At 35.9% G+C, this 14,298-nt stretch overlaps 1 protein-coding gene across 3 annotated transcripts in view; it reads right to left on the reverse strand.

Moving 5' to 3' along the window:
• Positions 1-14,298, reverse strand: part of col14a1a (collagen, type XIV, alpha 1a) — a 281,087-nt gene that overhangs the window by 34,263 nt on the left and 232,526 nt on the right. For all 3 annotated transcript variants that reach the window (XM_056474872.1, XM_056474873.1, XM_056474874.1), the window contains exons 37-41: positions 10,937-10,990; positions 10,411-10,455; positions 10,196-10,291; positions 6,924-6,977; positions 1,365-1,418 (exon numbers count right to left, since the gene is read on the reverse strand). In XM_056474872.1, coding sequence (XP_056330847.1) covers positions 1,365-1,418; positions 6,924-6,977; positions 10,196-10,291; positions 10,411-10,455; positions 10,937-10,990 — 303 coding nt within the window. The remainder of the gene's footprint in view (positions 1-1,364; positions 1,419-6,923; positions 6,978-10,195; positions 10,292-10,410; positions 10,456-10,936; positions 10,991-14,298) is intronic.

Below are 14,298 nucleotides of genomic sequence, written 5' to 3' on the forward strand. Positions count from 1 at the left end.
TTTAAACTACAGCTGATCAAATCATTATAAAACTGATAAGTTACATTCTAAGTCGATCTCTCTCTCTTTTGAATGTTGTAGTGCTGTATTTATACCATAGTAATTGTAGTGTACTGAGTGTGAGATGGAACTCACATATCAGGATTGTATGTATTTTGTGTTGGCCACTCTTTGTATAACCCTGAGTTAGTTTTTAGTTGGCCATCTGTTTCTAATGCGTCTCCTGCTTTCGTTACTGCTTACTAGTTCAGTTAACAGAAAGAAGAAATGTCTGCTTGTGTTTAGCATTTTTCTTATCGTAAACACAACAGTAATCTGGTAGTGTTTGCGTTGCTTTGGCTCTTTTGGGGATAATTATTGTGATCTCCCGATTGCAATAGAGAAACACTGGGAAATCTCTGTAGACTGATGGCATTTCAAGCTGTTCAGCCTTATAATCTTAAAATGTCAGCAAAATCACTTGTTTTGTCATCACTCTAGACATTACACTAGAGACTCATTCAAATACTAGCTCTAAAGTGGCGTTGGTGAATTAGTAACGGTTTCTGCTGTTCTGACGTTAGCTGCAGATGTGAATGAATGGCAGGGGAAAGTAGTTCCTCTTACAAAAGGGTTTTTAGACTCACCGTGTTTGATTTTTCGTTTTTTATATACACGATTATGCTGTCAAACTGTTGTATAAACGCAATATCACTGAAGTAGCAGTGCAATGTGGCTGTATATCACTGACACCAAGGCACTCAACCTGCAGCCTTGTGCCAATGCACGCCTCCCACCAGTGTCTATATACAGCCATATCGCACTGCTATTTGTGTGATATTGCTCATTTATTATATTATATTATATTATATTATATTATATTATATTATATTATATTATATTATATTATATTATGTTATGTTATGTTATGTTATTTTATGTTATGTTATGTTATGTTATATTATATTATATTATATTATATTATATTATATTATATTATATTATATCAGAATTTTCACAGCATTTCAATAGGTACACAATAACTTAAACTGTAATCGTCTAATGGGACATTTCGTGTAATAAACTAAAATACTGTCAACTGTTTTTTGGAAGTGAAAAGTAGTAGTCAATTTATAATTTACAGTGGAAACCTGATAGATTAATACTCCTAGAATTATTTCTCTGTTTTTTTTTTTCAATAAATAACTGTATTTTTTATTAGTCTTGACTCCAAAACCTGTTATCTGAAATCTGAAATTAAACTACATTAAACTGTCAGACAGGGCTGATCATTTTGAACTGGACACTAAACAATTTTTCCCCAAAACTTAAATTAAAAAAAAGAAGAAAAACAAACAAAAAAATGAGTTAGACAAGGCTCTTACTCTCTGTCCTGGAGGTCCATCTCTGCCCGGTCCTCCATTGGCACCTGGTACACCCTGAAAGTAAATGAACAAGACAACTTAATCAATCATATGCATAGCTGTTGACACAATGTGTGGCCTTTGCTAAGTAATAAATGTTCCGGCCTGTTGTTTTACGTGTCCATCGGCATACACAGAACGTCTTCTATTCTCACAGGCTATGTATTGATATTATCTAAGTGCTCAGTCTCAGAGCTGAGGAGGTCAGTGAAAGAATGGCTGGTTTGTGTGGTCTTAGTCATCAATATTTGAAGAACTGCTCTGCTGTGATATCTCGCAATACAAGAACATAAACTGTAGCCTTGTCTGGGCTGGTAAACAAAAGATTTGTGGAACACAAAGAACATATAAAAAAAAATATATATATTTTTTTGTTTATCCAATGACAATAAATGATGTCCTACTGTATGTTGTTTTGAACCATACTGACCCACACTATAAGCATAAAACATTCTTTAACTGTGCAAACACAAAAGTAAACAGTTAAAGGAGTCATGAAGTGAGAAATCAACTTTCCTTGACCTTTTCATCTCATTGTGGAATAAAAACATCCTAAAAAAGTTAAGTCAAGTTTTAAAGTAAAGCACAAATTTTTAGATAATTGTTCTTTAATTAAGTTCTTGATCATTTACAATTTACTATAATTAAATTTTATACAAGACAGTTTTTATGGTATAATTAAACTGAAAGACAGTGCTTAAACTGGATCTAACAGGTAAAGTAGCATCTGGTCATTTGATATGCATTGAGCAAGTTTTAACCAAAAATATCTATATTGTTTTTTTTTTAAATCACAACAGCATCCCTATATTATTTAAAAATGCTGTCATCCAGTCATTACATTTACTTCCTAGCTTTGACTGTGGCATGACCTTTTGAATATTTTACTGAGAGGGCAAAACTTTAAAAGAGAAATATAATCAAAAATAGCCTATTACTTTGAATCTGAAAAATTCCATACTCTTTTGAGTAGTGTATTGAATAAATAATAACTTCATACTACTACACACTTAAAAATACAGACTTTAAATAAATCTGTAAAGTACAGAAAAACCATGCGAGTGTCACATGTTAAAATCCTATGTGAAACATGAGGGCTCTATGTGAAAAAAGCATGAAATTATTCCTACTTTTTTATTTAAAGCAAATTATTTAAGCAAATACTCTTTTCAATTACTATTTAGGTAATTTTTTATAGAAATTTAAATTAGACTTTAGAAACCATTATGAAAAAACCTGCCTCCAACCTATACACACAAAAATCATTTTTACTGCTTGTTCAAACTACTTAAATTGAGCCTCAAAATTTTGGAGGATTTTTATTGGGAAACTTAATATTTTTATATTCAGTTCACTTAAATTTGTTATGTTGACTTATTGGTTTTGTGTTGGGACAACATGATGAATTGAATTGAATGAAACCCTGCGTCTTTTACAGGGTATGACAGGTATTTTCAAAAATAAACCCACTAAATACAGTAGTGCCCATACCGCGAGTAAGACATAATGCATTGTGCACTTTAATCTACATAGACATCTGGGATTCATCTAAAAAAGTCAAAACATTGTTTTTAAATTTACCTGCATTTTGATTGAAAAGACTATAATAGTAATAATTTCATGCAACACATGCAATGTGAAACATTTATTACATTTATCTGTGTATATATATATATATATATATATATATATATATATATATATATATATATATATATATATATATATATATATATATATATATATATATATATATATATATATATATATATATATATATATATATATATATATATATATATGCCAGCTGGTGTGTGCTTAATTTTAAAACACTTTAGATCATAATAAGCTGCTTACATTAACAACCTTTTTGAAGAATGGAAAATGTATGGGAAATAAATGTCGCCTATCCAAGTTTTAGGAACAACAAATAATAACTCGACTTCTAGTTGATCATTTGGTATCAGAAGTGGCTTATGTGAAAGGCAAAGACCTCTAGATTACGATTATTTTACCAAAATAAAATATGATCATGTCTTGATTTTTAATTATTTAATTAGGACAGTAAGATCTGACTTTGCTAAGACAAAAGTCTTGTCACTTAACAGAAATAATGTACAGTATAGAATATAAAGTCATGGTGAAGTGGAAAAGTAATGTATTGTATGACTCCCTTGAGCTTGGATGACTGCACCCATACATCTCTGCAATGACTCAAACAACTTATTAATAAAGTCATCCGGAATGGCAAAGAAAGCGTTCTTGCAGGACTCCCAGAGTTCATCAAGATTCTTTGGATTTCATCTTCAATGCCTCCTCCATCTAACTCCATGTTCAATAATGTTCATCTACGGTGACTGGGCTGGCCAATCCTGCAGCACCTTGACCTTCTTTGCTTTTAGGATCTTTGATGTGGAGGCTGAGTTATGAAGTATGAGAAGGAGCGCTATCCTGCTGAAGAATTTGCCCTCTACTGGGGTTTGCAATGTAATGGGCAGCACAAATGTCTTGATACCTCAGGTTGTCGATGTTGCCATCCACTTTGCAGATCTCTCGCACACCCCATACTGAATGAACCCCCAAACCATGATTTTTCCTTCACCAAACTTGACTGACTTCTGTGAGAATCTATGCGGGTTCCAATAGGTCTTCTGCAGTATTTGTGATGATTGAGATGTAGTTCAGCAGATGATTCACTGAAAAATCTACCTTCTGCCACTTTTCCAAATGATCAACTACAAATCAAGCTATTATTTGTTACTCTTATAACTGGGATCAACAACAAAACTTTTGTCAGGTAGTGTATATCTAAAATAGTCAAACAAGCATGGGATGGTTCTCACACAATCAACAAAAAACCCCAACACGTTTTAAATATCTACCACCAACATGACCATTTCAGCAATTATCTCTACTCTTAAAATTGAGCTTTTTTGCTTGTTGTCATTTTTGTTTAACCAAACCCACAGTCTAAAAAGTCATCTAAAATTTCAGTTCATCTCTGGTTTAATGCACAAATGAGCTCTTTCAGATGAAAACCCAGCCTTCTTCATAAAGACACTACATTTCATCAGTTCAGCAACAAATCAAGAAGCTCAACTCCACATAACCCCATATCTATCTACACCCACCACACAGATTCTCTGTCCAAAAGGCTAAAATGGGCTCTGCTTCATCACAAGTGGACTCGTAATTTCTGAAAGCATGTGTGAGGGCATCGCTAACAGTGTTGTATACAGCTCTCAGCACCGGCGGCACAGATTGAGACTGTGGAGAAGATGCGGCACATGATATGGGAGACTGGAAACCAGCAGCCAATGAATTTAATTCTCAGGCTGACAGGAAATATTAACCCTGAGTGAGAACTCCGGGTGTCTGTGCAGCAATACTGCAAAGACCACTTCTTTCTTACAGTCAACATAACTCTCAAAGCTCTCAATACCTGATGCTAATAGAAGTGGCTCCTCTGCTTAAAGGAGGATATGCATCTCAAGCCAAGACATCTGTACTGGTAGGCTTCGTGTGAACTCTGTGTGTGTTTGTGTGTGTTTGTGTGTGTGTGTTTGTTCTTTGACCACTGGAAAAGCCAGGATGTTCGTTTTGTCACCCTGAAGAACTCTAGGGGATTTTTCCTGAGTGGTTGTCATTGGCTTCACATCAAACAGCCGTTCCTCAACAAATGGAACTGTCACTGTGAATGTTTTAGTGAAGCCTTTTGGTGACACTTTCAGCAGAAATCTGAAAAGCAGCAGTTGGTTGTCGCAGAAAAGGGAGAATTTTAACAGGCTTCTGAAAGAGGCTTTAGAAGCATAAAAGCCTGCTTGAGGCAAAACTATGAATTTCATCCCGCCTGCTCAGAACTGTCTTTTGAGTTTAGGCACACAGCATTAGATTCTCCCTCAAATAAGACTTTCAAATCACAATTTTCATGTCGAAATACTTTATTATCATTAATCAGCGAAGTGCGGTAAGCTGAAATGAGAAGGTAGAGTCATCTGTCAAAGTTTGGTTTCCTTATTCACAATATCTTTAGGGAAGGTAGATTTTTGTTTTTAAAAAAGGTCTCATACAGTATGGGTAACCAAGACTGCATTTATTTGATAAAATAAATAAATAAATAACAGTGAAAACAAAAAAAAAATGTATGCTATATGTTACCCTGGACCACAAAATCAGTCTTATGTAGAAAAGCCAAAAATACATGATATGATGTAAAACACACAATATGATAAACACATGAGATAAAAAAATATATAGATTTTTTATGCCAAAAATGATTAGAATATTAAGTAAAGATTGTGTTCCATGAAGACATTTAGTAAATTCTCTACCATAAATGTATCAAAACCCAATTTTAAATTAGTAATCTATATTGTTTAGAACTTAATTTGGACATTAATTCTCTCAATGTTTTGATTTGTATGAACCCACAGATTCCAGATTTTCACATAGTTGTATCTAGAACAAATATTGCTCCATCCTAACTTAATAAACAGTACATCAATAAAATCTTTATCCAAAGAAAAAACAATTGTAAACAACAGCGTTTTTAAAAGCAAACACTGGAAAACAGCACAATGTGACCACATAGTTTTACCCTGTTTGCTTTTACCTCTGGACAATGAAGCACAACCCTGTACAAGGTGAGCTACCGAGCAAACTGACCAACTATAGACAAAAAGCTATTTAGTGGTTTTTAATAGTTGTTGTGCAAAGAACCGCACAAAAACAATCTGTTAGTCTTCAATAATATATTCTGTAAATATTATTAGTGTGAAACTGCACACGTTGTTGGCATTAACTGCATTAATTATAAAACTGCAGTCTTAACTTAAATTGAAGTACGTTTTCGCAACAATGTGAGCTGAAGCACATATTTTCATTGAGCCTGTGTTATATAAAGTAGTGTTGAAAGTATTGAGTTCGGTACCAGTCGGGACTGAAATTTTGAAAACATCCATTTCCCGCCAACATTTGAGCGCTGTTGAGTGCGTTTTTAAACACTGCTGATTGGCCATTGTGTTCACATGCTTAACAGAAACGACTGTGATCGACTGCGAAGGTCGTCGTTTCTGCACTCTTCGACACACACAGCACACGGACACTGGAGTGTTTCAAAGTTGCATCGAGCATGTGCGCATAATGGCCAATCAGCTGTGTGTAGGAGTGCTATTAACAGCGCTCAACTGTTAGTGGGAAATAGACATTTTTAAAATTTCAGTATCGATTGGTACCAAAGTCGATACTTTTGAGTACACTGCTATAAGGGCACTAGTTGATTCTATTAGGCTGTCGACTGAAGGAAATTGTCTATGTTTGTATGTTCTCTAGTTTCCATCAATTCAAGATAAGCTGCACTCTCACATGCGTGGTTTTATCACTGGCAGCGACACACTCACAGCACTGTGATAATTATAACTGTGTGACGGAGGGGACGGGGTTTGCTAATGAGAGACTGTGTGGGTGTTATGAAGCTGTTGAGAGTGCTGATGAGACAGGCGGATGATATATTTTTCGTACCTGAGGACCTGGCAGACCTATTTCACCCTTCTCTCCTTTCTCTCCTGGAGCCCCCTGAGGAGAGAAGAATTGAAAAGGAAAAAAAAGGTAAAATTATTAAGAAGAACAAAACAAACTCTGCTTAAAGGCACAGTTGGTGCGTTTCACCACTAGAGGTCACTTATATAAAAAATAAATTATTAAAGTTGTAGCTTGATGATGGCGTAAAAAACTGGGAGTTCAGCTCCACAGCCGTTGGACATCAATCCAATGGGTCACACTTTACCCTGATCAAGTTCATAATTTATTTATTAAAGTTTATCAAATTTAATAATGTATCAAAGTTGTTACTATAGCTTTGTCAGATGTCACTTTAAACAAAGACGCTCTTTAAAGCAGGATTGATTCTGATTGGCTGTCAAAGATCATTTATCAGCTTGAAAACAATGGAACTGATTCCAACATCATCATACTTCTATGTTGTTATTTTACTAGCTTTTCCCTTTTCTATATTCAGAGCAATTTTTCAATAGATGGAAGGGGTTAGGGTTTTGTTTATCATTATCTCTACATTATATCATTAACTATACATTTTATTCTTAGAGTAAACAGTTATTGTACGTCAAAATTGATTAAAACACCTAGTTTTTGATACATTATATTAAAAAAGTTTGTTGTGGTCATTTAAAGCAACAAGATTTACCATTTTGAGTGATATAACAACAAATTAAAAGGGCATTGTGTTTGCATGGGTTCTAAAAAACGTAATACTGCTCATTTAACAGGTAAAATCAATTAAGAGGCAAATAACAAGACAGATGTCTCTATATTTGAGTGTCACTGCAAACATCTGGTATAATATAATTTTTAAAATATTTTAAAAGGGGCTAAATTTAGAAACTTGTGTTGTTAGCGACACATGTGGTGCTCAGAAGAACTGCAGCTAGAAATGTACTGCTTCTGATCACACCAAGCATGTGTGACAAGAGTGTATGTGAATGTAGTGTATTGGCCGATACACTCACAGCAAAGCTTTTTCTAGTTCTTAGCTTGCTTCATGCAAGTATATGTTATACTCTTTAATCTCGATAACAAAAAATGAACGAAAAAATTGTTGTAAGAAAACAGCATTTAAGAAAGCATCTTAAAATCGTAGTGATGTGAACGTTTGCACAAGTCTTCACTTCATTCACGTCAACAGACAAGGTAATTAGAATTAACTTCATATTTCTGTTTGATTATAAGGTCCATTTGATATTGTTTCATGTATCAAAGAATGGAAGAGTGTGTCTTGGTAGTGCAAGTAAACACCACATCCTTTTGATTTTCCAGAGAACTGAGTTCTTTACATACAAATCAATCTACAGGCTTTTTGCGATCTGGGAAGTTGGTGGAGGTCTCATGTTTGTTTTTGTTTTCTTTTTTCTTTTTTTAACTGATCAAACCCTGTGATTAAAAAAAGTGATCAACATAAAAAAGTATTGCATTACAAATATATCATAAAAAAGCATGCACTGTGCCTTTAACACTGGAAATACCAGATTTCTATGAGTCCTAGAATGGTTGTAGTAGTTATTAGGACCATTTATATAAAATATAACAAACATAACTTTTAGAATAGAAAAGCTACTGAGATTGTAGATTTAAGCTTTGAATGTCTGTCATCATATTCTATGATGTCACTACCCTAAAAAAATACAACTTTTTGTAATATACACTCACTGGCCACTTTATTAGGTTTACCTGTCCAACTGCTCGTTAATGCAAATTTCTAATCAGCCAATCACATGGCAGCAACTAAATGCATTTAGCCATGTAGACATGGTCAAGACAATCTGTTGTAGTTCAAACCAAGCATCAGAATGTGGAAGAAAGGTGATTTAAGTCACTTTGAAGGTAATATGTTTGTTGGTGTCAGACGGGCTGGTCTGAGTATTTCAGAAACTGCTGATCTACTGGAATTTTCAAGCACAACCATCTCTAGGGTTTACTGAGAATGGTCCAAAAAAGAGAAAATATCCAGTGATCCTTGTTGATGCCAGAGGTTAGAAGAGAATGGCCAGACTGGTTCCAGCTGATAGAAAGGCAACAGTAATTCGAATAACCACTCGTCACTACTGAGGAATGTAGAAGAGCATCTATGAAAGCACAACATGTCCAACCTTGTGGTGGATGAGGCTACAGCAGCAGAAGACCACACCAGGTGCCACTCCTGTCTGCTAAGAAAAGGAAACTGAGGCTACAATTCACACATAGAAGATTGGAAAACGTTGCCTGGTCTGATGAGTCTCAATTTCTGCTGCGACATTCGGATGGTAGTGTCAGAATTTGGCATCAACAACATAAAGGCATGGATCCATCCTGCCTTGTATTAACGGTTCAGGCTGCTGGTGGTGGTGTGATGGTGTGGGGGATATTTTCTTGGCACACTTTGGGCTCATTAGTACCAACTGAGCATCGTGTCAATGCCACAGCCTACCTGAGTATTGTTGCTGAACATGTCCATCCCTTTATGACCACAGTGTACTCCTCTTCTGAAGGTCATAATGAGTGAATCATCTCAGACTGGTTTCTTGAACATGACAATGAGTTCACTGTACTCAAATGGCCTCCACAGTCCCCCGAACTCAATCCAATAGAGCACCCTTGGGATGTGGTGACAAATCTGCAGCAACTGCATGATGCTATCATGTCAATATGGACCAAAATCTCTGAGGTATTTTTCCAGTACCTTGTTGAATCTATGCTATGTAGGATTAAGGCAGTTCTGAAGGCAAAAGGGGGTCCAACCCGGAACTAGTAAGGTGTGCCTAATAAAGTGGCTGGTAAGTGTATCTTATAATTGTGTACATGTTTATAGACTGCCTGCAAAGATGTGTACCTAACTTTGTCTGGCAAACAGGAGAGCAAAGCTTTTTTACCACACCGAATATGATGTTTTTTAAAAGTTTGAAGGACATATCTGAAGTTATATTTTGCTTTTGTTAGCAGAACGCTGCTAGGCAACAGAGGCGTGCATAATCAAAGCCACAGGACAAAAATAGTGGACGATGAAATGCATGACGTCAATTTGACAATTATGGTCATTCAATGTAGAAATAATCAGAACTCTTTTGTGTTTTGCAATTTTAATAAAATAACTGTGTTTAACACCTTTAGGAAAAGTCAAGGTGCCAGAGTGCTAGTATGGGGTTTATTTTAACCGTTATTCAAATCGCCAAAATGACTGCTTCTGTAGTTCTAGTGTAACAATCTGAGTTCTCCGAAGAAATGAATGTTGCTGGCAGGTTTACCAGTGGCCCTTGAATGGACAGCCCATTTGGTCCCTGAGGACCCGGAGGCCCTTGTGGTCCAGGTGGTCCGATCTCCCCAGGCAGTCCTTGAGAGCCCTTGGACATAAAGTGAGTACATTATCTTAATGATGCTTAATAACCACATTACAAAATCATCACAGTTTCATTGCCGGCTTTAATTCCCTCAATATAATTACGTAACGTTTAAGGCCTACCACCAGCCGAGCTGCTGAAACAAAGTGTGAATGCCCTGCAGTCTCCTTCTCCATCAGGGATGCAATAATCAAGGAAGCAAAAGACACTCGTCACAGTCTAGCTTGTGACAAACTTCTTAGCCATGGTCATTTGGACCAAGTTTACATGAATTTTTGGAGCGTGAAATGAAATGATGTCTGCTTCAGCTTTATTTGGACTTCCATGCACACACACACAAGCACACACTCTCTTACACACACACACACACATACGCGCTCACACACATCTGGAGGGACTTTTCTGTAGAGGAAACTACAGTTAGACGGAGAGCCACAAATAAACAAAGCAAGCTCTCAGAAAAAGCAGAACGAGAGAGGGTGAGATTTACTCACTCGCACATTCCAAAAACAACATGGAGGCACATGCATTGTGTTTATTTATAAATTTCCACATTTTGAGCGTTTGTCTATTCAGGAAATCATGACAACTCTGGGTGGCCCTGCATATGAGATACGAGATACATATGGGAAAGTATGTGTAGTTTACCGTCAGGCCTGGCTCCCCCCGATCTCCTCTTGAACCTCTGATACCAGGACCGCCCTGCGAGTCAGACACACACAATTAGACAAATAATCATACAGGTTTTCATGACAAGAGCTGTGGCATACAGTATATGAAGACAGAGATTGTAAACTCCAGCTCAATTCCTCACTGCCTATATAAGCAGTGTCCTAACCATCACAGACTGTGAACTTTTATTAAACAAAGCATATTGGAGTATATTTTAGAAGGAAACACTACAAGAACCTCAGATCACTTCAAAGAAGGCCTTGGGATTACTTAAAATCTATATGTTAGCTATTTTAAATAGCCCCCTTAACTACACACACATACACACATATCAAATGTTTCAATTTTTGTGTGTTATAATTCCACCTAATATTGATTTCTTAGTTCTTAGGAAATAATTGAAGTTCATTTGTATAGTGTTTTTAACTAGTCCCTAGGGGTCCTAGGACTGACACATTTGTGAGACATTTTGTTGTCTAATTATGAATTTAAACATGAAAACATGACATTTTTTATTATTTTGAAAATTTGATTTTTATGTTTTTATCGGAAATCAGGCGTGATCACACAGTTTCATACATATATATATATATATATATATATATATATATATATATATATATATATATATATATATATATATATATATATATATATATATATATATATATAAAAATACACAACAGTTTTGTCTGGTTCTTGAATCTGATTGGCTGATAAGCTGATTGGCTGTGCGATTTTCTGCCAGTAACAGCACTCGTACCGCCTAAATTTTGAAGCCCTTCCCCTTCACACTTGGTTCAAAGGGCCAGGGGAAGGGGTAGGGGTACAAAAATAGAATTGGGATTGGGCCTAAGTCATCTGGTGAAATAGTATTCATATCACAATATATATGTCGCAAAATAAAAAATAAAAATATTGCAATGTTAAATTTTTTTAATATCGTGCAGCCCTACCTTCACACTTTAATACTAGGATTTTTTTCCTAATTATGTATTTATTAAAATAAAAATAAAACATAAAAATAATCAGCTTGTACTGCATTGGAGCATGGGACCTGCTTCTGTTGTTTTATTCATTTGTTGGTCAATTTTAATTGAAGTGTCTCCTAAATGATTAAAAATAAATGTAAGTAGAACACCTGTGATTTCGAAAATGGTCCTTCAAGTGTTGTTTTTGGAAAGTAGCTACTGTCTATTTGGCAATCTATGTACTTTTCAAACACTGCAAAATTGGCAACTTCAAAAATTCTGTGAGATGGATTCTGCCCGTGGGTCACTAGAGAGTCTCCTTGACCTTTCCCTGTTTAAGACCCTCACAAACTCTAGCCCCTCTTGACACGGTTGGTAACTTAACCCCATTTTCATGTCTTCCTTTTACTGTGTTTACTTTACTTGAATCCCCACTGGCCAAAGCTGCAATAAGGTAGTTCTTATCATTGAAAACTATCATTGAAAAATTTGATTCATGAGCTTGCTCAAAACGCACTTTTGCTGCTGTGGAGGCCGTAAATACAGAAGCATAAATATTCATATGAGAGACGCGTATGTTGACTTAACAGGACATTCTTGATTTATCCAAGCGGCCACTGTAATCATAGAAAAGCTTTCAAAATGCATGACAGTAATATTAATATCAAGATGCAGAAATAATGTATACAAAACTGAAATGCAATCGTTTTCAGTGCAACCGGCTCTTGGTCAAGGAAATGGGCTTGTTTGGATGTAGGAATCTATAAACGTAGACAGGACAGGAGTGGACTAATCGCTTTTGATAAATCGATCTCCAAGTAATGACTTTCTCAAAAGAGCTGCTGTTTATACACCATGGCCTTTTCGAAGCCTCAGAAATACATTTTCCCTCAGGGTGCATACGATGCTGCCTTCCAAATGAGCTCATTTATTTGTTCCCATCATATCGAGTTCAACCTGCAGCACGGGCTGAATTGAGCAATCTAATGCTGGGACTTTTTCCACAATCTCTCTACAATTCTCATTTCATTTTATATCTTTAATCTTGTCATGTTCCTTCTTAACATGTTCAGTGTTTTCTCTAAAGGTTTGTGGTTTAGGCTAAAAATGGAAAGGTTGATGGTCCAAGCCCCACATTAACCATTATTATTGAATATCATCATCATGTGAACAAATCTGATGGGAATTTGTTGCATTTTAATACACTACTCAAAAAAGTACTCAATGTACACTACCGGACAAAAGTCTTCATATCAGAAGTGGCTTATATAAAAGGCAAAGGCCTCTAGATCAGTGTTTCCCAACCCTGTTCCTGGAGGCACACCAACAGTACATATTTTGAATGTCTCCCTTATCTGACCCATTAACTTCAGGTGTTGGAGTCTCTTCTAATCTTCTGCTGAGTTGATTCAGGTGTGTTTGATTAGGGAGAGGTTGAAAATGTGGACTGTTGGTGTGCCTTCAGGAACAGGGTTGGAAAACACTGCTCTAGATTACATTTATTTTACCAAAATAAAATATGATCATGCCTTGATTTTTAATTATTTTATTAGGACAGTAAGGTCTGACTTTACAAAAGTCTTGTCACTAAACAGAAATAATGCAAAGTATAGAATATAAAGTCATGGTGCAGTGAAAAAAGAATTAATATTGTGTATGACTTCTATTAGCTAGGACGACTGCATCCATACATCTCTACAATGACTCAAATAACTTATTAACAAAGTCATCTGGAATGGCAAAGAAAGCATTCCTGCAGGACTCCCAGAGCTCATCAAAATTATTTGGATTCATCTTCAATGCCTCCTCCATCTTACCCCAGACATGCTCAATAATATTCATGTATGGTGACTGGGCTGGCCAATGCTGGATCACCTTGACCTTCTTTGCTTTCAGGAACTTTGATGTGGAGGCTGTAGTATGAGAGAGAGTCCCGTCCTGCTGAAGAATTTGCCCTCTCCTGTGGTTTGTAATTTAATGGGCAGCACAAATGTCTTGATACCTCAGGCTGTTGATGTTTCCATCCAGTCTGCAGATCTCTCACATGCCCCATATGGAATATAACTCCAAACCATTTTTTTTTTTCCTTTACCAAACTTGACTGATTTGTGAGAATTTTGGATACATGCAGGTTCCAATAGGTCTTCTGTAGTATTTGTGATGATTGGGATGCAGTTCAACAGAGGATTCATCTGAAAAATCTACCTTCTGCCACTTTTCTAAATGATCAACTTGAAGTCAATTATAATTTGTTGCTCTTATAACTGGGAACTACGACAATAGTTTTGTCAGGTAGTGTACAAGACTGCATTTGTAAGCTAAAGTATGTTAACACATAGTAGTACAGGAAGTTTGTAAACAACATGT

Source organism: Danio aesculapii, chromosome 16, assembly GCF_903798145.1.
Source record: "Danio aesculapii chromosome 16, fDanAes4.1, whole genome shotgun sequence".
NCBI lineage: Eukaryota > Metazoa > Chordata > Actinopteri > Cypriniformes > Danionidae > Danio > Danio aesculapii.